General features: G+C 56.4%; 1 protein-coding gene across 2 annotated transcripts; it reads right to left on the minus strand.

Annotated features, from left to right (window-relative positions):
• Positions 1-238: 238 nt before the first annotated feature.
• Positions 239-24,055, minus strand: ERBB2 (erb-b2 receptor tyrosine kinase 2). Of its 2 annotated transcripts, XM_032429077.1 has the most exons (28): positions 23,808-24,055; positions 19,149-19,253; positions 17,223-17,374; positions 16,197-16,410; positions 15,271-15,405; positions 14,910-14,978; positions 14,603-14,718; positions 14,320-14,461; positions 13,088-13,207; positions 12,636-12,762; positions 10,737-10,810; positions 10,558-10,648; positions 10,172-10,371; positions 9,663-9,795; positions 9,481-9,571; positions 8,683-8,843; positions 6,597-6,644; positions 4,995-5,133; positions 4,789-4,911; positions 4,435-4,533; positions 3,970-4,155; positions 3,680-3,835; positions 3,490-3,565; positions 2,972-3,118; positions 2,452-2,549; positions 2,063-2,251; positions 1,530-1,782; positions 239-1,396 (listed from the first exon to the last, which is right to left on the minus strand). In XM_032429077.1, exons 1-28 carry the CDS (start codon positions 23,878-23,880, stop codon positions 1,026-1,028), a joined length of 3,888 nt encoding a protein of 1,295 aa, XP_032284968.1. In that variant the 5' UTR covers positions 23,881-24,055; the 3' UTR covers positions 239-1,025. The 2 variants fall into 2 exon arrangements, with proteins under 2 accessions (XP_032284968.1, XP_032284969.1); XM_032429078.1 differs by lacking the exon at positions 19,149-19,253.
• Positions 24,056-24,421: the final 366 nt, after the last annotated feature.

The raw sequence follows: 24,421 nt of genomic DNA on the forward strand, positions 1-24,421 counted from the left end.
GCTCTGCTGGGTGGGTGGACTTTTTCGGATAGTTACTTCTAATGATCTCGTCTCTCACAGCCAAGGCAATGAAAATGAGTCCCTTCTTTCCCCTCCCTCCTCTCCCCCTCCCCACAGGGAGGAAATAACCCCCATGCCAGTGGGTGGCCTTAGGAATTCATTTTTTCTAAACTAGAATGATCTGGTTGTCAAAAGGGCTCTCAGATCAGAATCCCAACTTGAAGATTTCCACCCCCCCCCCACCCAAAAGCCAGGAAACAGGAGGATAGACTCCTCATTCAAGCTTTCTTGATTCCTAGCCACTTCCTCCAGGAAAAGATGACTTGAGTGTAAGTTAGGTGAGCAGTAAGGGTTGGCACAGAGCCACCCCAGACATAGGCTGGTGCCCAGCTGTTTTCCAAAATATATTTGCAAATGGAGAAAGTGGGTGTGGAGAAAGGACACCCTTCCCCCAACCCCAGGGTCCCACCCCCCTCCACAATACCCGCTCTCCCCGAGTCCTTATTTCATCTTAAAAAAAAAAAAAGTAAAAACAAAACAAGAAAAGCACTCTGTACAAGAACTGCATCTGGGCATCTTTGCTGCTCCCTTCTTCCTGGGTGCAGAGCTGGGGCTCAGGGACAGTCGCTGAATGGGTTGCTCTTGTTCCTAAGACACTCCCTTGGAGCCTCCTCCCCTTCTAGGCCCAGCTTCCCTAAGTCCTTCAATGTCAAGATCTAGAATAAGAGAACCAGGCTGAGCTGCTCCCTGTGATGAGGAGACTGGCTGTGGCATCCATGGGACCCAAGAGTTGGCTGGGGCAGTGCTCCAAAGTTGGTCAAGACTCCCCAGTGCTGCCCTCTCAACCAACCAGGCTGGGCCCCTCTCAGCCACCTGGGATTTGAGGAGGAAGGAGGGTTCCTGGTATGGCAGGATCCCCTGGATGTGGGCCAAAGGCCCATTTCCTGCCTCATCCCGACTCAGGCCAGAAGTCAGGCCTTCCCTACTCCCTGAGGGTTCAGCGGGGCAGACTTGGGCCAAAAGGCTCACACTGGCACGTCCAGGCCCAGGTACTCAGGGTTTTCTGCTGTAGGGGTCCCTTCAAAGGTGCTGGGTGGAGAGCCCCGCTCTGATGGGTCCTGGTCCCAGTAATAGAGGTTGTCAAATGCTGGGCTGAAGGCTGGAGGAGGGTGGGGCTGAGGGGGAGCCCTGCCCCGGGGTGCCAAGTACTCAGGGTTCTCCACAGCACTCCCAAAGGCAAAAACGTCTTTAACAACCCCATTCTTGCCAGGGGAGAGAGTCTTGGGGGACAAAGTCTTGGGCCTTTCCAGAGTGGCACCGGCAGGTCGAGAAGGAGGCAGAGGGCCTTCTAGGGGCGAGGGGGGCTGCGGCCAAACCTCTGGCTGATTCACATATTCTGAAAGGGCAAGAGGAGGGGGCTTGTTAGGGGAAGGAACTCCTGTGTCCCAGCTACTACCATTGTCCCCCACACCCCCAACTCCCTCCCCCACTTCCCTCCCAATCTCTCAGCTTGGGCCTGGATTCCATACCAGGCTGGGGGCTGCAGGTCAGGGGGGCAACGTAGCCATCAGTCTCAGGGGGCAGGGGTACTGTAGGGTCCTCGCTGTACCGCTGTAGAGGACTGGGGTCCTGTGGCGGAAGGCTGTGCAGCCCCTTGGCTGCCCCCATTCCCAAGTCGCCATCAAACACGTCAGAGCCATCCCCCTCTGAGGGTGCCAGTGGAGACTTGGGGGGCTCCTCCTCGGAGGGCTCCAGTCCCAGTGTCAGCTCACCACCGCCACTCTGGAGACAAGAGAAGGTTATGATGGGGTCATTCATGGATCTGGGATGGAGACTCCATGGGAGGTGACAGGGTCACAGGAGATAAACAAGTCACCATTGAGGTTCAACAGAGCCACCGTGGAGAGGAAGAGGTCAAGGGTTGGAAAGCAGTAGGAGTCCTCAGGGATAATGGGGTCTCCATGAGAGGTGACTGTTGGGAGGGGTGACACAGGAGGAAGGGACCCTAGTCCGTGGGGGAGTAAGTATACCCACGCAGCACGGTGTGACCGAGGGCACTGACCCTGGTGGATGAGCTGCGGTGCCTGTGGTTGGCGGGGCCCCCAGCACCCGGGGCAGGGTCTGGACAGAAGAACCCCTGCTGGGGTACCAGGTACTCCTCAGCATCCACCAGGTCCCCCATGTCATCATCTTCCAGCAGCGAACGGTAGAAGGTGCTGTCCAACGGGCTGGCGGGGCCCAAGTCTTCATTCTGGGGAAGAGGGAGACAGTGTGGCGGCCTCCCCCCAGCCCCGCACACAGCCTCCCTAGGAAGGCTCAGGGAGGACAAGGTCTGACAAATCAGGCAAGGGCTGGGCTCAGAGGCCCACAGCCCGAATCCTCTCCCTTCCCACCCTCTGTGGGAGAGTGCTCTTTAGTCATAGGCAGGGATGGAGCGGGAAGGCCCAATACCTGGATGACCACAAAGCGCTGGGGGTCCCTGGCCATGCGGGAGAATTCGGCCACCAACTCCCGGAACCGTGGTCGACATTCGGAGTCTATCATCCAACCTGGGGGCAGGACGGAGCTCAGCATCTTGGTTCCAGCGGAGCCTGTGTGCGGCCCCACTCCCTCCCTCTCCGGTCTGGTCTAGACAACACCCCCCCACCCCCCCCCACCCCCCCCCCCCCCGCTAGTGGAGCCCGAGCCCCCGGGGGGTAGAGAAGAGGTCTTGTGACTCAGGTCCTGAGCTAGATCCTTTTGAGAATCTCTACTAGTTTCCCCTTTCTATTTTGCATAGAAGTCTCTTCCTAGCCAGTCTTCTAGAGCTCCTCTGACTGGTACTGTAGAAGGGAAGTGAGACCCTTCCGAGGCTCCTTTAACCATACTAGGGACCCTGCTTGCTCTTGGTCCCCTCCCATCCCCCTTAGAGGCCCCTCCCCCCCCATCTCCCACCCGTCCTCCAGGCAGGAGGCACAGCTCAGCCACGCACATTTGACCATGATCATGTAGACGTCAATGGTGCAGATGGGGGGCTGGGGCAGCCGCTCCCCCTTCTCCAGCAGGTCAGGGATCTCCCGGGCTGGGATCCCATCGTAAGGTTTGGCCCCAAAAGTCATCAGTTCCCACACAGTCACACCTGGGACAGAGATGGGGGTAGGGTTGGGGGGGTGTGGACAAGAGGACGCTTTAGTGCACTGAGCCCCAGAGGCTCTGCCCAAGAGCCTGGCACCACGGGGGAAAGGTGGGGGGGGTGCAACACCGAGGGGCAGGAGTCACCCAGCCTTTCCCTAGTCCCAGGGAAGTGCACAGACCCTGGCAGCCCCTTCCTTCCCTCCCACATTCATGTCTCCATTAATTCTCCCATTCCTGCTCTCTTCCTCCCTCCATGTCCCCCCCCCCCCCCCCCCCCCCCCCCCCCCCCCCCCCCCCCCCCCCCCCCCCCCCCCCCCCCCGCCCCGGGCCACAGCTCCTGGTCCACCCCTCCTTCCAACCCTCCCGACCACACACCGTAGCTCCACACGTCGCTCTGGTGGGTGAACCGCCGGCGGAGAATGGACTCCAGCGCCATCCACTTGATGGGCACCTGGGAGAGCAAAGAGGTCCTCAAACTAGGTGTGGTGGGGAGATGGCTGTTCTTAGAGTTCTCCCAGGGGCCAGACCCCACCCCACCTTGCCTCACTCTGCTCCCTCCTCTAACCTTGCCCCCATCCGCGTGGTACTCGGTCTCGTCAATGTCCAGCAACCGAGCCAGCCCGAAGTCTGTAATCTTGACATGGTTGGGACTCTTGACCAGCACGTTCCGGGCAGCCAAGTCCCTGTGCACGAGCCGAACGTCCTCCAAGTAGCTCATCCCCTGCGATCAGAGGCATCTATGTGGACCACACTCTGGCCGTATTCTCCCAGAAAACCTCCCCATCCTAGCCCTGTGTGGAGACAGAGGCTTGCCCCCAAGGACACCCGCAGAGCCCAGGCCCCCTAAGTACCTACCTTGGCGATCTGCACACACCAGTTCAGCAGGTCCTGGGAGCCTAGGCGCCCGCGGTGCTCTCGGACATGGTCTAAGAGGCAGCCGTAAGGCATGAGCTGTGTTACCAGCTGCACGGTGGATGTCAGGCAGATGCCCAGAAGGCGGGACACATATGGGGAGCCCACGCCAGCCATCACATATGCTTCCTGGGGGCAAGGTACGCAATGAGAGGGTGTGGGAGACCACAACCCTGCAACCACCACACACCCCTCTTTGAGGGCCGAGGCATCACTGGGGACCCTCACTCAGTCCAACCCCGTCCGTCACAAACCAGAACCATGGTCCACAGGCAGAAGGTTAAAAGTCGAGGTTTGGGGGACCAAAGTGTCTCCTGAAACCCCAGTGAAGAGAGAGAGACCAGAGCCCAGACCTGCAGCCTGGGATTCCCTCCTATACTCCCGGCTGGAGAGGGTGGAGGGACTCACATCCAAGATTTCTTTGTTGGCTTTGGGAGATGTGTTTTCCCTCAACACTTTGATGGCCACTGGGATTTTCACATTTTCCCCATCAGGGATCCAGATGCCCTGGGCAGAGAGAGGAGGGTGTGAGCAGGAAGAGGACACACCAGATGCAATCTGTAGTCATCCAGAAGGTTCTTACTTGTGCTCCGAATGCCCTCCCCACCCTGGGGCCAACCCCATGATTTAGCCCCGCTCTCCACTCCCTTCCCCCTTGTTCCAGCCTCCAATCCACCAAACAGCACCACCCCCTGCTCTCCGCTGCCTTCCCCACAGAAGGCTTGGCCACACCCCGACGCATCCCCTGGGACCGCCCCTGACCTTGTAGACCGTGCCAAAAGCTCCGGATCCAAGCACCTTCACCTTCCTCAGCTCTGTCTCTTTCAGGATCCGCATCTGAGCCTGGTTGGGCATCGCTCCGCTAGGCGTCAGCGGCTCCACCAGCTGGGGTGAGGGGGGCAGCGCATCAGTGAGAGAGGCTGGGCGGCAGACCCCAGCCCAACAGGGAGGCCCTCAGGCTGCCTCACCTCGGTTTCCTGCAGCAGCCTCCGCATTGTGTACTTCCGGATCTTCTGCCGCCTTCGCTTGATCAGGATGCCGAGGACCAGCCCCACGACCACAGCCAGCAGAATGCCCACCACAGCAGCAATGATGGATGTCACGGGGCTGGGGGCGGGAGCCAGGGTTAGGGAGTGGGGACCAGGCTGGGCCATGAAGGGATGAAGGAGAGGCGTGCAGGTCACTGGTGTTTAGAAAGGGAAGTTGGCGGGGGGTGGGGGGGGTGGGGTGGGGGGGGCGCCTGGATGGCTCAGGTCATGATCTCAGGGTCCTGGAATCAAGCCCCGTCGGGCTCCAAGCTCAGTGGGGAGTCAGCTTGTTCCTCTACCCCTCCCCCGCTCATTCTCTCTCTCTCAAATAAATAAATGAAAATCTTAAAAAAAAAAAGGGGAGGGGGAGTTGGAAGGGCGACCCATGGACACTTTTTCTTACTCAAAAACCTCCCTTGGCTCCAACCACCTTGCTGGACACTGAGAGCTCTCTTTAACCCCATCTCCAAACTCTGTGCCTTCCCATGGCTCTGGCCTGGGACTCTGAAACTTCCTGACAAAAAACACCAGGGAGCTGGTTAATGTACACGAGTCTGGAGCCCCACTGCTGGCAACTCTGACGGTGGTATGGGGTGGGGCCCAGGAATGCGCACCCAGTGATTCTGATGTTTGAGCCAAATTTTTCACCCATAGGTCATGATTTTCCACACCTCCCGGCCTTGGTGCATTCCGTTACTTCTGCCTGGACCACCATTTCTCCATGGGGTCATCGTTCAAGACTCAGCTCATCCTGGGATAGATGAAGCTCCTGGGTGTTGACCCCACATCATCGCCTTCCTTGCCCCCCTCCCTTGCTTGGCCAAAGCCTGGTACGTCACAGACCTCTGGTGAATGCTTGTTTCACGGACAGATTGCCGCAGACACACTCCAATCTGTTTTTGTCTCCAGAGTCTTTCCCAAAGCTCCCCACTGCCCAGAAATCAAGTCCAACCCTGTGGCCCAGTAGTGAGGGGGGGTCTATGCCCTAACCTGACTCGGACTTCACCCCTTCCTCCTTTCTCTGTGCTCACTCAGTGGCCCACCACACCAGAACCTTCGAACAAGCACAGCCTAGGTTTTCCTGACCCCTCCCCCACCGTGCCACCTGGCTGCTTTCTCCCTAATGCCCTGTTTCAGGGCCTGGCTCAAATGCCACCTCCTCCTTGAAGCCTCCCGCCACCCGGTTAAGACTTCATCATTCGCTCCAGTGCAGCTGTACTCTCTTCTCAGTCTACCTTTTGTCCCAGGGGGTTGAACGCTGCCTGCGTCCCTTACAAGACATCTAGCTACTCAAGGGTGAGGAGGTACTGGGGGAGGGTCTTCGCCATCTTTTCCTGTTCTCCACCCCCTAAGCATCCTAAGGAGGTCCTCCATCCACTTGCTGAAGCAAACTGAAAGGGGAATCAACAGTGGAAGCCTCGGCTGGGAAGGGACAGGTGTCATGTCAGGAGACCCCCCCCTCCTCCCCCGCAGCAGTGACTATCCAGGGGCCAGTAGGGGGCTGAGGGGCAGCACAGGGTGTGTCCCGGGGACCGGGCTGACCTGGCTCTCTGCTCGGCGGGGCAGCCCCTGTCGTCCAGGTCCGCACAGCTGCAGGAGAGAGAGTCTCGTCAGCAAGGCTGGGAACCACCTCCGGGGCTCACTCCAGCCTCAGAACCATCCCGGGATGGGTGTGGCTGGGTTATTACCCCGCTTGACAAAGGTAGACACTGGACTCAAGGTCACCAGTGCTGTTTCTACCACCCCCAAGGGGATTCCTTCTCTGGCCTTGAACTCGCATTTCCTGCTCCCCTCCACCTCCCTGTGGTAGGTAGGAACTGCGGGGCACTCAAAGGAGCATCAAGTCCAAAAGCTCAGCCACTTCCTCTGCGAAAGAATGCCAGGGTAGTAAACTGGCCCAACTTCTGCAGAGGACGGTTTGGCAATACCTAGTGAATCATGTCTGTGACCCGGTGGTTCCACCTGTCAGGATATACCCTAAACATGCCAACACCTATACGCCAGGGGGCTTGCACAAGATGCTCACTTGTACATGGAGCTCAAGTGCAATAAACTGCAATAGAAAGGAAAAGAAAAAAGAAAAGAGAAAGAAAAAGAAAGAAAAAAAAAGAGAGAGAAAGAAAATCAATATCCCTCAAACAGGGACATAGTTAAATACTACACCTGTGCTGCAGATGGGAGTAGTTAAAAAAAATAGGAGGTAGATCCTTGTGCCTTCATAAGAACGGACCCCAAGATACATAAACTGAGAGAAGCAAAGTACAGAACAGTGTAGAGCATGATCCCATTTGCATTAACAAATGCATGCACACAAACCTGACTGTATATGAGATGAAATATAAAATTGCTGTTTCTCGACCATTTTTGACCTACAAAAACAGCAATCTTACAGGACTCAACCTAATATAAATGTAATATATGTCTATGTAAATGTGTAGAGAAAAGCCTGGAAGGATGCACATACCAAAGTGAATCTGATGGTCCTCTCCAAGGGAATGGAACAAAAGGGCATGTTTGCTTTGCAATATTTATAGTTTTATATTGCTGAAAATGTTCATCATAAGGATGTATTTCATGTGTCTCATGTGTAATTAAAGACAACTAAATGAAAAAAAAAAGAATAGGGTAGATCACCATGTTATGGAAAAACATCGCAAGATTCTGTTAAGTGAAAAAAAAGCAGGGGCGCCTGGGTGGCTCAGTGGGTTAAGCGTCTGCCTTTGGCTCAGGTCATGATCCCGGGGTCCTGGGATCGAGCCCCACACTGGGCTCCCTGCTCAGCGGGGAGCCTGCTTCTCCCTCTCCCTCTGCTCTTGCCCCCCCTTCCTGCATGTGCTATCCCTCTCTCTCTCAAGAATAAAAATAAATAAAATCTTAAAAAAAGAAAAAGAAAGCAATTTGCAAACAATATGTGTGGTCTATGATCCCATTTTAGTAAAAAAAAAATATATGTTAGAATGTGCACAGATAAAACAATTAGAGAATAATAATATATATTAACATATAGTTTATATATTATAATAACATATATGTTAGAATGTGCAAGAGTAATTATATATATTTAAACACATTTTACGTTATAATAATATGTTAGCATGTGCACAGGTAAAAACTGGAGAAAAAATATTACAAATTATTAACAATGGGGATAGAACCGTTAACAACATTCATTTATATTTCATGTTTTCATTAAAAAATTTTTAACAAGGGCGCCTGGGTGGCTCAGTTGGTTAAGCGTTTGCCTTCAGCTCAGGTCACGATCTCCAGGTCCTGGGATCGAGTCCCACATCGGGTTCCTGGCTCAGCAAGCAGTCTGCTTTTCCCTCTGCCTCTCACCCATGCTCCTGCTCTCTCTCTCTGTCTCTCAAATGAATAAAATCTTAAAGAAAAATTTTTTTAACAACACGTGTTACTTTGAGGATCAGAAAAAAACAGAAACAAAACTAAGAGACTCAGTTAACATAACAATAAAAAATTAAAAAAAAAAATCACAGTAAACCAGAAAAAAAAAAAAAAAACTAAGAGACTCAGGATAAGCAAAGGCAGAGTTATCCCCCTTTTATAATAAGAGCCCCAGAAAGGCTCCGGGACAAAGCTCTCCTTCCCGCAGAAAAGGCCCTCAACTCACGAGTGGGTGCAGTTGATGGGACACGGCTGGCACGTGCCCTCCTCATCTGCGAACTTCCAAATGGGCATGAAGGAGAGGTCGGGTTTCACACCACTGGGGCAGCGAGCCACGCAGGAGGGAGGGTCCTTGTAGTGGGCACAGGCCACACACTGGTCAGCCTCCTGGGAGGGGAGGAAGGGTTTGTAGGGGGCTGGCACCGACACCCCCAGGGCAGCAGGATCCGGCCCATGTGTCCCCTTTGGGCTTCCCACAGCCACTCAATAGCACGTGCCCCCCCCCACTCCTGGGACAGCCCAGACCTGCTGGGTCTCCCGCTCCAGGTCCCAGGTCCCAAGGAACCACAAGTATTACTTAAGATACAACAGCAAGTAATAGTAACTAATATGTAGCAAATCTTTCCTGTGCTTGGGCACTGCACCAAACCCTATTTTAAGTTCATGCTTACTACCTTCCAATGAGGTAGTTCCTCATGAGATTCGTTTTACAAATGAGCAAACAAGGTTGCAAGCAGGGCCTGGATTTGAATCCAGATAGTCCTGATGCCTAAGCGCATAGGTCTGACCACCCTGGCACAGCGACAGCCAAGCACACAGGCCCCCCTGGGCCCCTTGTGTAGTCCGAAGGGTCACGGGGTCCACCACACAACTCCTGCAGTCCCCAGCGTCCCCAGCCTACTTCCACCCTCCCGCCATCCAGGTCCGAACTTGGAACCCTCTCCTGAGACAGTCCACCAGACTTGGCCTTGCTTCCCTCCTGCCCTCGCTGCCCTCCACCAGCTCGAGCCCACCGGCAACTCACCGCCCCAAAGCAGGTCACTGAGCCGTTCTGGGGCCGACACTCGGAGTGACACGGCAGACAGTACTTGTCCTTCACATATTCCCGGGGTAGCCTGATGGAGGGAGTGGCTGATGAGGGTGGGGGGGTCTGGAAGGAGCCCCTGTGCCCTCTCCCTGGCCGCCCCCCTGCCCCGCCCCGCATACCCCTGCAGTACTCGGCATTCCTCCACGCACTCCTGGCCCCGAAGGAATTGGCTGCAGTTGACGCACTGGGTGGGCCCCGGACCCCAGCAGTGCCCATGGGCGCACAGCGGGTAGCAGGCCAGGCCCTCGCCCACTGCAGTCAGTGAGGAGGAAGGGGTCAGAGGGGCCACTCAAGGGAGGTTCCAGGTCCAAGTGACCCAGGGGAGGAGGCTGGGGGGGGGTGGTGGCCGTGGCCCAGAGCAGTGGGCACAGGTGCTGGGCAATGCAGGGGAAAACAAAGAGCTGAAGTTCCAGGGCCAGAGAGGAAAGGGAAGGCAGGGACGCCAAGGCAGTGTGGCAGGACCCAGCCGGAAGCCATGCCCAGAGGTCAAGCCAGCCAGAGCTGTGTCAGGAATGGGGCAGCAGGGACGGGCAGTCTGCATGAATCTGAGATTGCTGCCGCTAGGCCACCCGGGCACCCCTGCGTGCTGGCAGACGGGGAGCGTGCGGTGCCGGGCTCCCTGTCTTACCGCACTCGGCCTCCGGCCGGTTGGCACTGTGCAGCAGGGCCTGGTGGGGGTTCCGGAAGAGCTGGTCCCAGGGCACCGTGTGTATGAAGCAGAGGCGGGCGTTGCGGTGGATGAGGGCCAGCCCACTGCCCAGTTCCCGCAGTGAGCGCAGCCCCAGCCAGCTGATGCCCAGCCCTCGCAGGGTCAGCGAGTAGGCGCCGCTGCGGGAGGAGTGCTCGGCTGTACCACGGACCCTCCCTCGTGGGCAAGGGCTGCCCTCACCTTCCTCCCGTCCCCAGCACACTCGGCAAGCTCCCGTGGGAACATCAGTGCTGGGGTCCCCGGGGAACAGGAGTGCCCACCACACCCAAAGCCTCTCCTCGGGGCCCCCCTTTCCCGGTGCTCACTCATGCAGAACTCGTCCCCGGATGACTCGCAGGTTCTGGAAGACACTGAGGTTAGGCAGGCTGTCTGGCCACGCTGAGATATACAGGTAACCTGCAGGGACAGGGGGAGGCTAGGGGTGTGGGGACAGGAGGAGGACCCCCAACCCCATTGGAGCAGGACGCAGAGCGGCAAAGCCCACCTGTGATCTCCTCCAGAGCCTCAAACACTCTGAGCTGCTCAGGCTGGAGGGGGGCAGTGTTGGAGGCTGGGTCTCTAGAACGAGGATTAGGAGAAGAGTTAGCACGGCCAGGAAGGGGGGGGGGTGCATGACCCCAGGAGCTGGCCCAGCCACCCTCCCCCACCCCCCTCCATTAATGACTTCACTTAAACCCTTTGCCCATCAAGCCCGGCTGTTTTCATCCTGAGTTTCAAAGCCCAGGCCCCAGTTTGGCAAGGTCTGTCAAAACAGTATTTATATCCTTTGATCTAGAAATCCTACTTCTAGGAATGTGGCCTAGACAGACATTGGCTCCTGTTCCCAGAGACGTGTACAGCACAGAACTGTCTGTAAGAGCGAAAACTGAAAACCACCTAGACATCCATCAGTATAGGGGGGCTGTTAAATATAAACCCCATCTGGGCGCCTGGGTGGCTCAGTCGTTAAGCGTCTGCCTTCGGCTCGGGTCATGATCCCGGGGTTCCGGGATCGAGCCCCGCATCGGGCTCCCTGCTCAGCGGGAAGCCTGCTTCTCCCTCTCCCACTCCCCCTGCTTGTGTTCCTGCTCTCGCTGTGTCTCTCTCTGTCAAATAAAATCTTTAAAAAAAAAAAAAAAAAAAAATATAAACCCCATCTACCCTGACTATAGATGAAAACTAACATTTGAAGAGCACTTAAAAAAAAAAAAAGGGGGTACTCAGTATCTGCCAGGCACTGTTCTAAGAGGGTATGAATATTATTAACTCATTCAAACGTTATAACCACCTTATGAGGTGCCCCCGTTTTACAGGCAGGTCACGTGATTAGAAAATGGGGGAGCCAGGTTTCAAGCCCAGGCCGCCTGGCTCCTGAGCCTGGGCTCTTAGCCGCTCTTAGCTGCACCTGCCCTACAGCTGTTGAAAGCACAAGGCAGCGCGACACGAAGTGCCATGACCAGCTCTCCAGGGCAAGAGGCAGACAAGGCTCACAATGAGCTCCCGCTTTAAGTCAAGCTCCTCAACAAAATTACTAAAGCTAGGTTTCTCTGTGTGTGTCCATGTACGTAGAAATGGTCCAGGAGAACCCACACGAGCTGTAAGCAGTGGTTTCCTCTGGAAAGAGGAACAGAGCTGCAGAAAAGGTTAAAGGGAATTTTTTCTCTTTTTTTAATACATATTTTTATTGAAGTCTAATCCACATACAATAAAATGCAATTTTAATGTACACTTTGAGAAGTTTTGACAAATGCATTCCCTCATGTATCCATGACCCCAGCTGATACACAGAACATTGCCATCACCCCAGAAATTTTATTTTGTGCCCCTTTCCAGCCTCCCGCCCCCAACTCCAGGGACAACCACTGTTCTGATTTCTATCACCAGAGTGGTTTTGCCTGTTCTAGAGCCTCAGGTGAAGGGAACCGTGCCGTGTGGCCAATCTCCTGCCTGGCCTATTTCGCGGAACATAATGTTTTTGAGCCTCATCCATGTTGTCATATCTATCAAGAAGTAGTTTGTTTCTTTTTCTCACTGAGAATTCCATTGTATAGATATACCACCATCTATTTACTCCTTCACCTACTGATATACATTTGCATTATTTCCAGCTATTATGGGGGCTATTATGAATAAAGCCACTATGAATTCAAGGAGAATTTTACTTTGTCTGGATGGCTTGACTTCCATACAAGTGCACACTCGTGAAGAACACATCACTGATGAAAACAACCCCCCACCCAGTCCCCACACCCTCTGGTCTCCCACTTGCTTCTTTTGCATTTCTGGCCTCCCGCCTCTGTCTCCCAGCATCCCCCAGAGACGCTGCCACTTCTGGGCCGGAGTCGGTGACCGTCCTGATGCTCCGCAGACCATTGTGCCCACCCTTTACTCCGCATAGCCTTACCCCTCAAAGCTCTCTGGCAGAAACGCCAGGCTCCCAAAGACCTTCTTGCAGCCGGCAAACTCTTGGATGTTGGTGCTGGTGACCGCCCTCACCTCCCGCAGGTGCTCCATGCCCAGGCCGTAGCACACTGTGGGGAGGGGCAGGCAGTGAAGGGGCCATCTCAGCCCCCACATGGAGCACCAGGGCCTCAACCTCCGGGGCCCTCTCCACACCCCCGAGGTTTAGAGAAGACACCAGCATCTTCTAGCTCTACCAGCCCCCACATGCCCGCTCACACACTGACAAGAGATATGGGGGAACGTGTGGGGCTGATCCAGGGAGGGCCAGGACAGACAGTGGAAGGGAAGGACCCCCAGCAGGGTCTGAAGAGGGACGGGACCGCGGGCTAAGCCAAGCTGGGTGTGCAGAGGGACAGGAAGGGCAGCCTGGCTCAGGGTGTGGCCAGCAGTTACCTCGGGCACAGGGCTTGCTGCATTTCTCACACCGCTGTGTTCCGTCCTCAGCCGTCACCTCTTGGTTGTTCAGGGGACAGACCAGGGTGCAGGAGCCCACGTCCGTAGATAGGTAGTTGTCTGAGGAGATAGAGACCGTGGGTCCATGTGCCCTGGCCCTTCACGCCACACCACGAGCCATGTCACCGTGCCCACAGAGTACAATAGTATCGACCAATACTGAAATGCCCTTACTTGACATCCATTTACGCCTCACAACAACCCTATGTGATGGGCAGTGAGACTCCCATTTTGCCAAGAGGGAACCCAAGCAGTTTTATGTAAATTACTCAAGGTCATTGTGCTATTAAGTGGAGAAGCCAGGAGTTGAGCACAGTCTGTCTCTGCATTTTGAACTCTGACCTACCACGGGGAGGATACGACCAGAACCCGAGAGCCCACTCCTATCTCCCATGACAGGAAGAAAGAGGGCCCCATGTCCAAGGTCAGTTCCCAAATGCACATCATAAAGAGGGGAGCTGTTAAATAAAATTCTGATCAATCTAGACTATTGAATAAAAATTAGCATTTATTTAGGAGTGCTTAGTACGTGCCAGGCACTGTTGTAAGAGCTTTACAAATATTAACTCATTCAGGGGCGCCTGGGTGGCTAAGTCAGTTAAGCGTCCGACTCTTGATTTCTGCTCAGGTCATGATCTCAGGGTCCTGAGACTGGCCTGCACCGGGATCCGTGCTCAGTGGGGAGTCTGCTTGAGATTCTCTCCCTCTGCCCCTCCCCTTGCGCTCTCTCTCTCTCTCTAAATAAATAAATAAATCTTTTAAAAATATATGAACGCATGGGGCGCCTGGGTGGCTCAGTCGTTAAGCGTCTGCCTTCGGCTCAGGTCATGATCCCAGGGTCCTGGGATCGAGCCCCACATCAGGCTCCCTGCTCCGCGGGAAGCCTGCTTCTCCCTCCCCCACTCCCCCTGCTTGTGTTCCCTCTCTGGCTGTATCTCTCTCTGTCAAATAAATAAATAAAATCTTTAAAAAAAAAAAAATGAACTCATTCAAACGTTATAACCACCTTATGAGGTGCCCCCATTTTACAGATGAGAACATGAAGACACAGCAGGCAGGTCACATGACTAGAAAATGGGGGAGCCAGGTTTCAAGCCCAGGCCTCCTGGCTCCTGAGCCTGGGCTCGCAGCGGCTGCTCTCGGCTGCCCCTGCTCGCCTCCCCGGCACTCACATGGACAGGCGGTCACGCAGCTGGCCCCGAAGGTGTATCGGCCCTCGGGGTTGGGCATGGATTCGAAGGTGTCCGTGTTGTAGGTGACCAGGGCCGGGCAGTGCAGCTCACAGATGCCACTGTGGTTGAAGTGAAGGCAGGCCTGGGGGGCAACGAGGGGGACAGGGACAGGCAGCTGGTGGTCACCAGGCTGTTCTTCCCTGGGGTGCAAGGGGCAACAGGGCCGTGGCAGGTGGGGGGCCCCTCCCCTTGAGCCCACCCTGGGGCCCCACAGGGCGCATACCAGGCAGTCCGAGTGCTTGGGGCCCGTGCAACCAGCCGCACACTGCTCGTGGCAGCAGTCAGTGGGCTTCGGGCCCTTACAGCGGGCACAGCCTCCGGCACAGACCGTTCGCGTCACTGTCACACAAGGAGCAGGATGAGGCCAGGGCGGTCGCCCGGGCACCAGACCCTCCCCGGCATCACTCTTCTGCCACGACCTCCCGCTCCAGGGAAGACGCTGAGGCCTGGTAAGCCCCGCCCCCGCCCCGTGCCCCCTTTATTCCACTCGGCCCCCCTGCCCCCAGATTCTGGGCCTCCCTAAGACTCACAGCTCTGACAGTCCCCGGAACTTGCTCCCCAGCAGTGGGGGTCTTTACAAGCTGGAGAACAGGGTGGGCCTGGGGAGAGAAAGAGAGGGACAGGGACCAGGAGGCAGAATGCACAGTGAGGGAGAGACTCGGCAGGAACAGAGGACCCTAGGCGCAATCTGGAAGCAGAGGGAGGCAGGACGGAGGGCCACAGAGATGGAGAGACACGCAGAGACTTGGCAGGGGAGGAATGGGGCGGAAGGAGGAAATGGGCAGTGTTAGTACAGGGGTGGGGAATGGGGGCGGTGTACGCCAGGAGTTTGGGGTCGCCGGGCTGCCCGAGAAAGAGAGGAAGTGGCAGGCAGGGAGCGGCATGGCTTACAGGCCCGAGAGCGGTTGGTGTCTATCAGCGTGAGCGCAAGCTGGTTGTTCTTGTGGAAGATGTCCTTCCACAAAATCGTGTCCTGGTGGCAGAGCTGTGGGTTCCGCTGAATCAAGACCCCTCCCTTCAGGATCTCTGTGGGGTGAGTAATAATCAGCGCCTTCCTTTCCTGCCTGGCACCTTCTGCCCTCCCATGGGACCCCCCTGACTTTAGAGGGGAGCAGGCCTCGTAAATCCACCCCAGTTTCCCCGAGGATTAGAGAAGACACCAGCATCTTCTAGCTCTACCAGCCCCCTTCCCCACCCCACACACACATGAACAACCTGGGATCCAGGGAGGGGTGGGTCGTCCATGACCCGGTCCAGATGTTCATGCCCCTCTCTCCTGTCCTCCCACCTCTACACCCTGTGCACACTGCTTCATGGTTAAAAGAGACTCTGAGTCTGAAAACCAGCCTCACCACTAACTAGCTATGTAACCTTGAGCAAGTCACTCATCCTCTGTAAACCTTTTACAGTTTTCTCATCTGTAAAAAGAGCATAACATTGGTGCTTCCTTGCAAGATGATAGCACCAAGATGGGATCCTGTGTGCAAAGTTAACCAGCCACAGAGTCTGGGATACTGTCAGCTCCGGGGCTGCCACACACAGTTACACAGGTTGTTCACTGCACATGGGTACTCGGCCAAGAAGTGGAAAAACCCCAGCCTGTATCCTCATTATCAAACTGTGCAGGCTCGTACAAGCTGTGACTTCCTGGGAAGAAGGGAAACCTTCTTCTGATCTTCACCATGGCACCTTCCCTAGCTCCACCTGCATCTGTCCTGAAGGGATGTGAGTTCTAATTCACATGAAGCCTCCCATGGCTAGAGGTGGCCCTTGCCAGCTCCCAAGAGTGAGAAAGTGTCGGTGACAGTGATGACCACCTGTGAGGCTTCGAAGCTGCAGCTCCCGCAGCCCTCCTGGGGCAGCCCCTGCCTCAGAGGCGCTCCCCTCGGGCGGCTCTCCATTGTCCAGCACGGCCAGGGCGTAGTTGTCCTCAAAGAGCTGGGTGCCTCGCACGATTCGGAGCCTCTGCAGCGGGACCTGTCTCACTTGGCTGTGAGCAATGAGCACGTAGCCCTGCACCTCCTGGATATCCTGGGAGAGAAGAGGGTCAGGTGGGGCTGAGGCAGGCCTGGGCCCTGGAACACTACCAAGGCCTCCTCGGGGTTACCAAGGGCTTGGGGATCTGGGGCCAAGTCCCCGTCCACTGAGAAGTCCAGCTCTCTCGGGCATAAAGTAGAGATCAAGGCCCCTCTCCACCTCCTCAAGCCAGATTCTTGTAGGGTCAAGACAGATAACCACTCTGTGAACTGAGAGCAAGCGCCCCACCCTCTCAGCTTCCTCGGCCATGAAAGGAAAGACCCCGCATCACGCACGTGGCCCCACTCCAGGCCACGGTGACCACAACCCAGCAGGCTGGATCCCGCTCTCTCCCCTGCTCATGACCCTTTCACACACATTTCCCATTTGATGGTTTCCCAGAGGGGAGTCAAAGTGTGCTTATTGCTTCCAAAGCCAAGGGCCGAGACCACATTCACAGGCCTGTCAGTAGCAGAACGGGATCTAGAACCCACATCTCTCAGCTGCCCGCTCGCCACCCCAGGCAGGACAGGGACAGCGGCTGGGGCAGGGGGACAGGGGGAGGGGATCATGCTGGCAAGAGAGCAAAAAAATTTAGCACAGAAACAGGGGCATCCACCCCGCGATGTCCGTGGCCCGCCATGTCATACAGAGGGAGTCAACTGGTCTTGCAGTAGAATAGACAGGGGGCAGACATCAGAAAGGATGTCCCAGTTGAGGAACCACAAGAGAGGAAAGGGAGGGCACCCTCTTCTCCCACCCACTTGTCGGCATAGGGCTCCGCTCAGCTGGAGGCAGGGCCTGGCTGGGTCACCCAGGGGCCTCACCTGCAGGAAGGACAGGCTGGCATTGGCAGGCAGGTAGGTGAGCTCCAGGTTACCCTGCACCACTTGACAGGCCTGGTAGAGGTGACGGAGCATATCCAGGTGCGTCTCGGGACTGGCTGGGAGCCGCAGCTTCATGTCTGTGCCGGTGCACACTGGCGGGAGGGAGGGCATGGGTCAGAGGGCACTGCCCAGGGAGCTTCTCCAACCTGGCCCCTCCTCTACAACTCCCCCCCCAAAGAGTCGTGCCATCTCGGACCCCTCTTCCCATGTCCCTTGCACCTGCAAGAGGCACAACAGCAAAAGAAGGTTTGCAAGTTTAGGAAGAGGAGGGATATCCAAGGAGAGACCCCTTCTAACTTGACCCATCCTGAGCATCCAGAGGGGGCCCCATTGTGCCAGCCCTGGGGAGCCTGCCCGCCTGATCCAGGGTGTTGGCTGGCAAAGAAAGCCTCCCTTTGTCCCAAAGGCCCGACTCATGGCCAAGGGGTAAAAATCCCCCAAGAGAGGCCATGATGAATCATGAATCTTCTGGATACCCCCTGCCCCTCTCCCAAGCAAACAAACTCAGGGCATTCTCCCCACCCCATTCCAATACCACCCACATGCCAACCGCTTGGCAAGGGATATCCACCCCCACAATGCCACCCAGAAAGTAGGGAAGGAGGGTCGGCTAGAGTCATAGCTGGGGCATGGGGACCCCTAGGGGCCTGGTCACCGCAGGGACCTCTGGAATTCCCCTAGGCAGAAAAAAAGGAGCATCAGACCCCAACAATGGGCATCCGGACCCGGGCTACGGATCCTGGGCCAGAGCGATGCCTCCTCTAAGGGCTCCGATGCTGGTACTTCACCCCTGCCTCCTCCTCAGGGCAGGGCTCCAGAACCAGCTGGCAGAATCTGTGCCACGAAACGCCTGCCACAAGGGCACCACGTCAGCCCTGCGTACCTGCCTGGTGCCGGCCATCAGCCAAGGGGCATCGAGATGAACGGCCTCCCCAGCCCACCTGCACCCCAGCACAGTGTCCCTGAGACCGGAAGGGCCTACGAAGCCCAGGGACATAAGAAGGGGTACGCCACCCCCAGTGAGGGGCTACTGTGGACAGCTACTGGCACTGTGCCTGCCAGCAGGGGGGAGATTAAAGTGCCCAGTTGAACTTGTTTTTCTGCTCTGGTGAGAAGATGAATCACCTGGCGCGTCTTGCCCAGGAGGGTGTGCCGGGCGGAGGGGGGTGGCGGGTGGAGGGCGCCCCCAGAGACACAGGCCCACAGGTGCCTGCACCACCTCGATTTCCTGTGGGCCGCCACCCCACCTCCCACAGCCTACAGGGGGACAGCAGTGGCTGACTCCAAGGTCTGACACCAGGGCTCCTGCTCTCCCAGCAACTTGGAGCCTGAAGTCCAATCCTAGGGGTGGGGGGGTAACAAGAGATACCCTCTGCCTCCAGAACGCTGGGCAAAAGCTGGTGGGGCAAGCCCCTCGGGTTCCTGCCTGGGCCAATGGGCCATGAGCTGACAGCCTCCCAGTAAAAGCCAGAGTGGTCTCTTTTCCCACCCTTTTGGACAGATAGGGAAGGAAGCAAAGAGGGAGGAAGGAGAGGGCCCAGAAATAGAATTCAAGGGTCCCCCCCCCCAGACTCCCAAGAGAAACAGGAGCTGGGGGTGGCAGGCCAGGCCCAAAATAACGCCCGCTGCTAGGGCCTCCCGCAGCCTCGGCAGCCTCAGCTGCTTTGTAGGCACAGCTGTCTTTAGGCCCAGACCCCAAAGCTCTGGCCCAAGCGCGGGACAGGGACAGGCAGAGCTGGGGGAGAGGCTGTCTCCACCCCCTGTGGCCCTCTGCCACCTCTGAGGGACACCAGCTGCGGCAACCAGGCAATAGGAAAACATCAACAATGGGAACACCGAGGGCAGCCACATTAACTGAGCACCTACTGTCTGTGGCCAGGCTGTCCGGGTGGAGCCTCATAACGTCCTCCAGAGGCTGGGACTGCAACCTCTGTCTTGCAAAGGAAGCCGAGGCCGACAGGGCTAATTCTCCTGAGATCATAAAGCTCGTAAGAGATAGAGGCAGGATTTGAACTTGAGTCTATCTGACTTTAGATCCTACATTCTTAACTGGACACGGACAAATGCCCCCCACGGCCGGTGCAAAGGGAAATACACACCAGGTCTATTGATGTCACTGATAAACATACAGGCTCTGGGCAGGGCAGGGTGGCTGGGCTGAGCTGAGGACCAGAAAGAGCGGTAGCCCCGCCCCACTAGTGAGTTTGTTTGTGGCTGATCTGAGTCTAAGATTCTTTAAGTGTTTGCAACAGGTGGTCAAATTGGTTCGGAGACCTACTCTCCCAAGGAGCTGGAGGCTTGCGGGAAAATTCCCCCACCAAGCTGACATGAAGCCAAGAAGGGCCTCTTGACACCTCCCCTCCCTCTCCACCTCTGTCCCCTTCACCATGAAGCTCAGCCCCTCCCACCCACTTGCCTTCTCCTCACCAGTCTCCTCCTCTCCAGTCCTCACCAGTCCCCATATCCACCCAGCCTCCACTGATTTTCGGGGCGGGGGGTTGGAAGTCCTGTTCTACACAGGAGGGCTCCGGGTCTCCAGGACACCTGACTTTCAGGAGCCCCAACCTCCAGCTCTCTGGCTCAGCACTATGAGGCAGGACCAGCCCAACACCAGGTAAGAGTTTGCTGGAAGGATGGATGGATAGATGGATGAGTGAAATCCATTCAAGAACTCCCAAACCTAAAGGGACCAGTTGAAGTAGTGGTGTCCATCCCTCTGCTCAAAGGCTGTTCAGGGTCCTTCATATCCCTCTGGCTGAACTTCAGTTCGGTCCCCGCTCTGGGAGTGCTCTCAAGAGGGTTCCTTCCTCCCCACCAGACTTCAGCCCCAGATGCTTCCCTTGCTCATCAGCAAGAAATACTTCCTTTGGTTTCCATGAACACTTCCTGCACCCCCAAAACTCACCTCCCCCAGACCCAAAGGGTAAGGGCCCATTCTAGGGATGCCCAGAACTCAGCCACCACACACACCTGGTGTATCAAGGCCAATATCAGACGAGGGCCTGGGCTCAGGGTCATTAAACCAGAACCCTAGCCGGGCTGCTCCTGTGTGACCTTGAGTAAGTCCCTGGACCTCTGGGGCAGAGTCCATATCAGATTCATCTCTATGCCCAGCAGTGCCTGTGACTTTGTAGGCACTCTCAGTATTAATGACCTGAACTTGGCTGAAAGGATGGGATAATAAAACAGTAACAACTCTTACTCTCTGCAGAGAAGTTAAATGACAGTTAAATGAGATAATCAAAAAGCAGTCTATAAACACGACAAGGCTTTGTAAACAGAACTGAGGCAACACAAACATTGGCTATAGTAATTCTCCCACTCCTGAAGAGCACACACCCCTCGTCCTGTGTGGGCTTTCTTCCCAGGGGTGGGGAAGAAAGGTGGCCCCAGCAAGAGATGGAGGTGTCACCCCAGAGTGTCTTCCGACAGGCAGACAGTGTGGGGGGATCTCTTTCCAGATCATTTCAGCACCCAGGGGCAGGCACAACTACCTGGGCCCTCCTCCAGCCCCCCACCCCAGCCCCCTACTGGCTCCTCATGCTTCTACTCCAGCTGTCTCCCTCACCCACAGCCCTGCAGCCCCCCCTGGCTTCTGCCCTGTCCCTGCTCTCAGTGCTGCAGGGCACGAGAGGAAAGCAGGCATGGGCTGGACAGGGAAGGAGAGGACCTCGGTGGGCCTGGCTCACTCCCCTTTCTATAGCCTAGATAAAGGAGATCACTCACCCGAATTAGAGTAGCACCTCTACCCCAGTCTGGCTACCTGGCTGCCCCTGAGGCTTTGCTCACCCCATTTCTGTTGAATAGGATAAGACTTCGACCAACTCTTAATGCCTCCTCATTACACATTATTATTGGGTCTAGACATATTTGGGTCACTAGAAAGCCTTGGATAAGTCACTTCACTTCTTTGAACCGTGTGTACCCACTTCACTGGATTGTTGCAGAGATGAAATGAAACCGTCCATGGAAAAGAACCTGGCATATGGGAAGCACATAGCACATTTTTTTTTTTATGTTAAGGCAAGATAAGTCATATAGCAGGAGTATGGGTAATTCCAAACCATGAGAAAATAAAAGGTGCCTTTGTATTTGGAATGCGATGTATTTTCTCTTTTTGCATTTCATTCTAGCTTTTCAACTGTTTTTTTTTTTTCCCTTGAACATTAAAATGAAGTTACTTTCCCCAAGTATAGGAAAAAGGAAGCTGCTGGAAGAATCGTCTGGGAATGAAAATATGAGCTCTGCAAGATAAGAAGTAGGTGTTTGCTGCACTTGACAAAACTTTGACCTCTAAGAATGGATCCTAGGGGCAACTGGGTGGCTCATTCGGTTAAGTGGCTGACTCTTGATTTTGGCTCAGGTCATGATCTCAGGGTCCTGGGATCGAGCCCCCACATGGGGCCTGGCACTCAGCGGGGAGTCTGCTTGAGATTCTTCTTCTCCCTCTGCCCCTCCCCCTTCTTCCTCCTCCCCCCCTTCTCTTTCTCTAAAATAAATAAATAAATCTTTAGGAATGGATCCTGGCAAAATCCTGACCCTCTGGGTCCTCTCCGTCTCCTCTTTCTCCCAAATTCCCGCCCTCCCCTCAGCCCTGGGATACAACAGGGGTGCTGGAGGCAGCTGGGCGGGGCGCTCCCATTGCAACCATTTTCTACCTGACACGCCCAACATCTGTCTTTGCACCCAGCAGTGCCCATGGAAGGGTGAGATCCACCTAAGGAGGCCCTAGTCGTCAGTGGGAGAACTGAGCCCTTGGATCCCAGCACTGCAGCAACCCAGACCACCTCCACCTGCTCAATGCGCAGGCCCAGGGGAGGGAGGCAGCAGCTCACTCTCACAGTGCAGCCCGGCCTCAGCCATCTCCGCAGAAGGTCAGGGCTGAGAAACAGGGAGAAGGATGGGCTCCCAGGAAAGTGGAGCCTCCTTCCTCAGAAAGAAGGCGTGGGGCCACCTCCCGCTGTTTACAGCAGATCTGGCCCAGCACCTTGAGCGAGTTCCTTGAGAGGGCAGAGTTCAGCGAAGTCCCCGAGCCAGCAGGGAGACTGCTGTTTGGCAACACAAAGCCCAGACACACACACAGGCCACAGAATCCAGGAACACCCTGGCATGGACGTCCCTCAGATAACCCAGCAACGCTCAGACAGAGGGGCCCTCGGGCAACACACAGGAGGACACCCACCCCTTCTCCAGACTCCCTGACCAACGGAGACCACCCACTACTCCCAGGACACTCTCATTTTGTCTTCCCCGCAACCCAGTGATGCAGGCAGCAGTGTCCGCCATTGTCCAAGGTAGACCGATACAGTGATTTCGAACGTGTGGTTGCGGGGGTCGCAGCGTCTGGGATCCAGTCTTGGACCCACCACTTCCTTGATGCTATTTAGCCTCTTTAAGCCCAGGTTTTCACCTGGAAATGGGAATACTAGTAGGACTCCTCTTGTAGGGTTGGTGTGAGGATTTAAAGGAGGGAATGCATGCAAACCACCATGCACCGTGCCTGGCCCAGAGGATATTTCCAGCCCACGTTAGCTTTAATTGTCAGTGCATCTAGATGGGCAAGTGGGGCTTAACGCACACTGCCTCCACCACCACGCTTCCCCACACACAGCATGGAAGGGAAAGGCAGGACAACCCAGCCCCCTGCTTACCCGCATCTGGCCCTATTTCTTTAGCTTTCCTTCTCCACCCCACCCCCCACAACTGCCCAGGAATCCCTCACTTGAAACTCTGGCACTCTATGCCCCAGACCAGGAGACCCACCACCACCCCTCCGTGGCCCACGCTCTCCAAAAGTCACAAAGCGCACAGTCCCTGAGCTGGCCCTAAAGAAACTTGCTCAAAACAAACGTCTCCCCCTCCCCCCACCTCAGACTCCAGCATGAGGCAACTCTGCAGTCGGACCGGCCACTCTCTCCCGCCCGGCTCTGGCCGGACAGGTTGTTTTCCCCCCCACCCCTCCCCCCCACACACACACCCCGATCCTGCCTGAAGCTGGAGGAACTAAACTCTACCGGCTGCGGGGAGGGGGGCGGGGGGAGGGGCAGAGGGACCCCCCGAGGAATCCAGCCCAGTCCAGTCTGGAGGCGGAGGCTGCCAACTGGAAAGGCTTTGAGAAAGTTTGGAGGGGCTCAAGAAAGGGGAGAACACACACACACACACACACACACACACACACACACACACACACATATCCCATGCAGTACTCTGAGGGCAAACTTTCTGAACAATTTCAGAGAACTTTTGTGACAAGTTCCCAGAGCCATCGCGGGGTCCGGAAAGCGCCAGTCTCTTGACTGGGACAGCTAGAGCGGCTTGGGCGTCCTCGCCCCCTGCCCCACCTCCCTTTGGCCCCCTCCCTGTCGAGGCCGGCGGCCGGGCGCGCTGGGAGCGTCCGAAACTGCGGATCGGGAAGCTCGTGTGGCCCCCTCTGCCCCCGCCTGCCCGGGGACTTGGGCGGGGAGGGGGGGGCGCCGGGCTGCAGGGTCGCGTCGCTGCTCCGCGCCCTCCCCACGCCAGACCCACCTTGGGTGCCCGCGGCTCCGGAGGGCAGGAGGGCGAGGAGGAGCCCCCAGCGGCACCAGGCCGCCAGCTCCATGGTGCTCACTGCGGCTCCGGCCCCATGGCTCGGGCTGGACCGGGCTGCGAAGGGGCCGGGCGGCTTGCCTGGGGGCTCTGCTCGGCTCTCGGGGCACGACGCAGGGGACTCTCAGCTCCACAACTTCATTCTTGTACTTCCTCAAGGCAGCCCTCCTCCTCCACCTCCTCCGCCTCCCGTGATTGGGAGCGAGCGCGCTCACGGCTCGCCCCCCCCACCCCCTCCACCGCATTCCAGCGAGTCCCTGGGAGTGGCAACTCCCAGCTTCACTTTCTCCCTCGGCGCGCAGGCCTGGGGTGCGCCCCTCCCGGCGCCCGGACGCCGGGGTTGCCTGCGCGCTTCTCACGCGTTCCCACGGAGAACCCTAAGGCAGGGGACGGCGATCGCCACCCCCCAACACACCCACACGGGGTGGGGGAAGTCTGGGGCAAAGGCTTCAGGCTGCCATCCTTAACGTTCCTTTAAGTCGCAGGTTTTACCGTAGACGTTCCCGGCAAGACGTTTGCACCCTACTCCATCATACGCCTATTTTTAAAAGTAT

Source organism: Phoca vitulina, unplaced genomic scaffold (assembly GCF_004348235.1).
Source record: "Phoca vitulina isolate PV1807 unplaced genomic scaffold, GSC_HSeal_1.0 scaffold40, whole genome shotgun sequence".
Taxonomy (NCBI): domain Eukaryota; kingdom Metazoa; phylum Chordata; class Mammalia; order Carnivora; family Phocidae; genus Phoca; species Phoca vitulina.

What these genes read in the sequence shown, in the direction of transcription:
- ERBB2 (XM_032429077.1), bottom strand. Translation starts at nt 23,880, where the DNA reads ATGGAGCTGGCGGCCTGGTGCCGCTGGGGGCTCCTCCTCGCCCTCCTG. An exon ending in CTGCGTGACCGCCTGTCCAT is followed by an intron (nt 13,208 to 14,319) that starts GTGAGTGCCGGG and finishes CTATCTCCTCAG; the next exon opens with ACAACTACCTATCTACGGAC. An exon ending in GAATGCCGAGTACTGCAGGG is followed by an intron (nt 9,572 to 9,662) that starts GTATGCGGGGCG and finishes TCCCTCCATCAG; the next exon opens with GCTACCCCGGGAATATGTGA.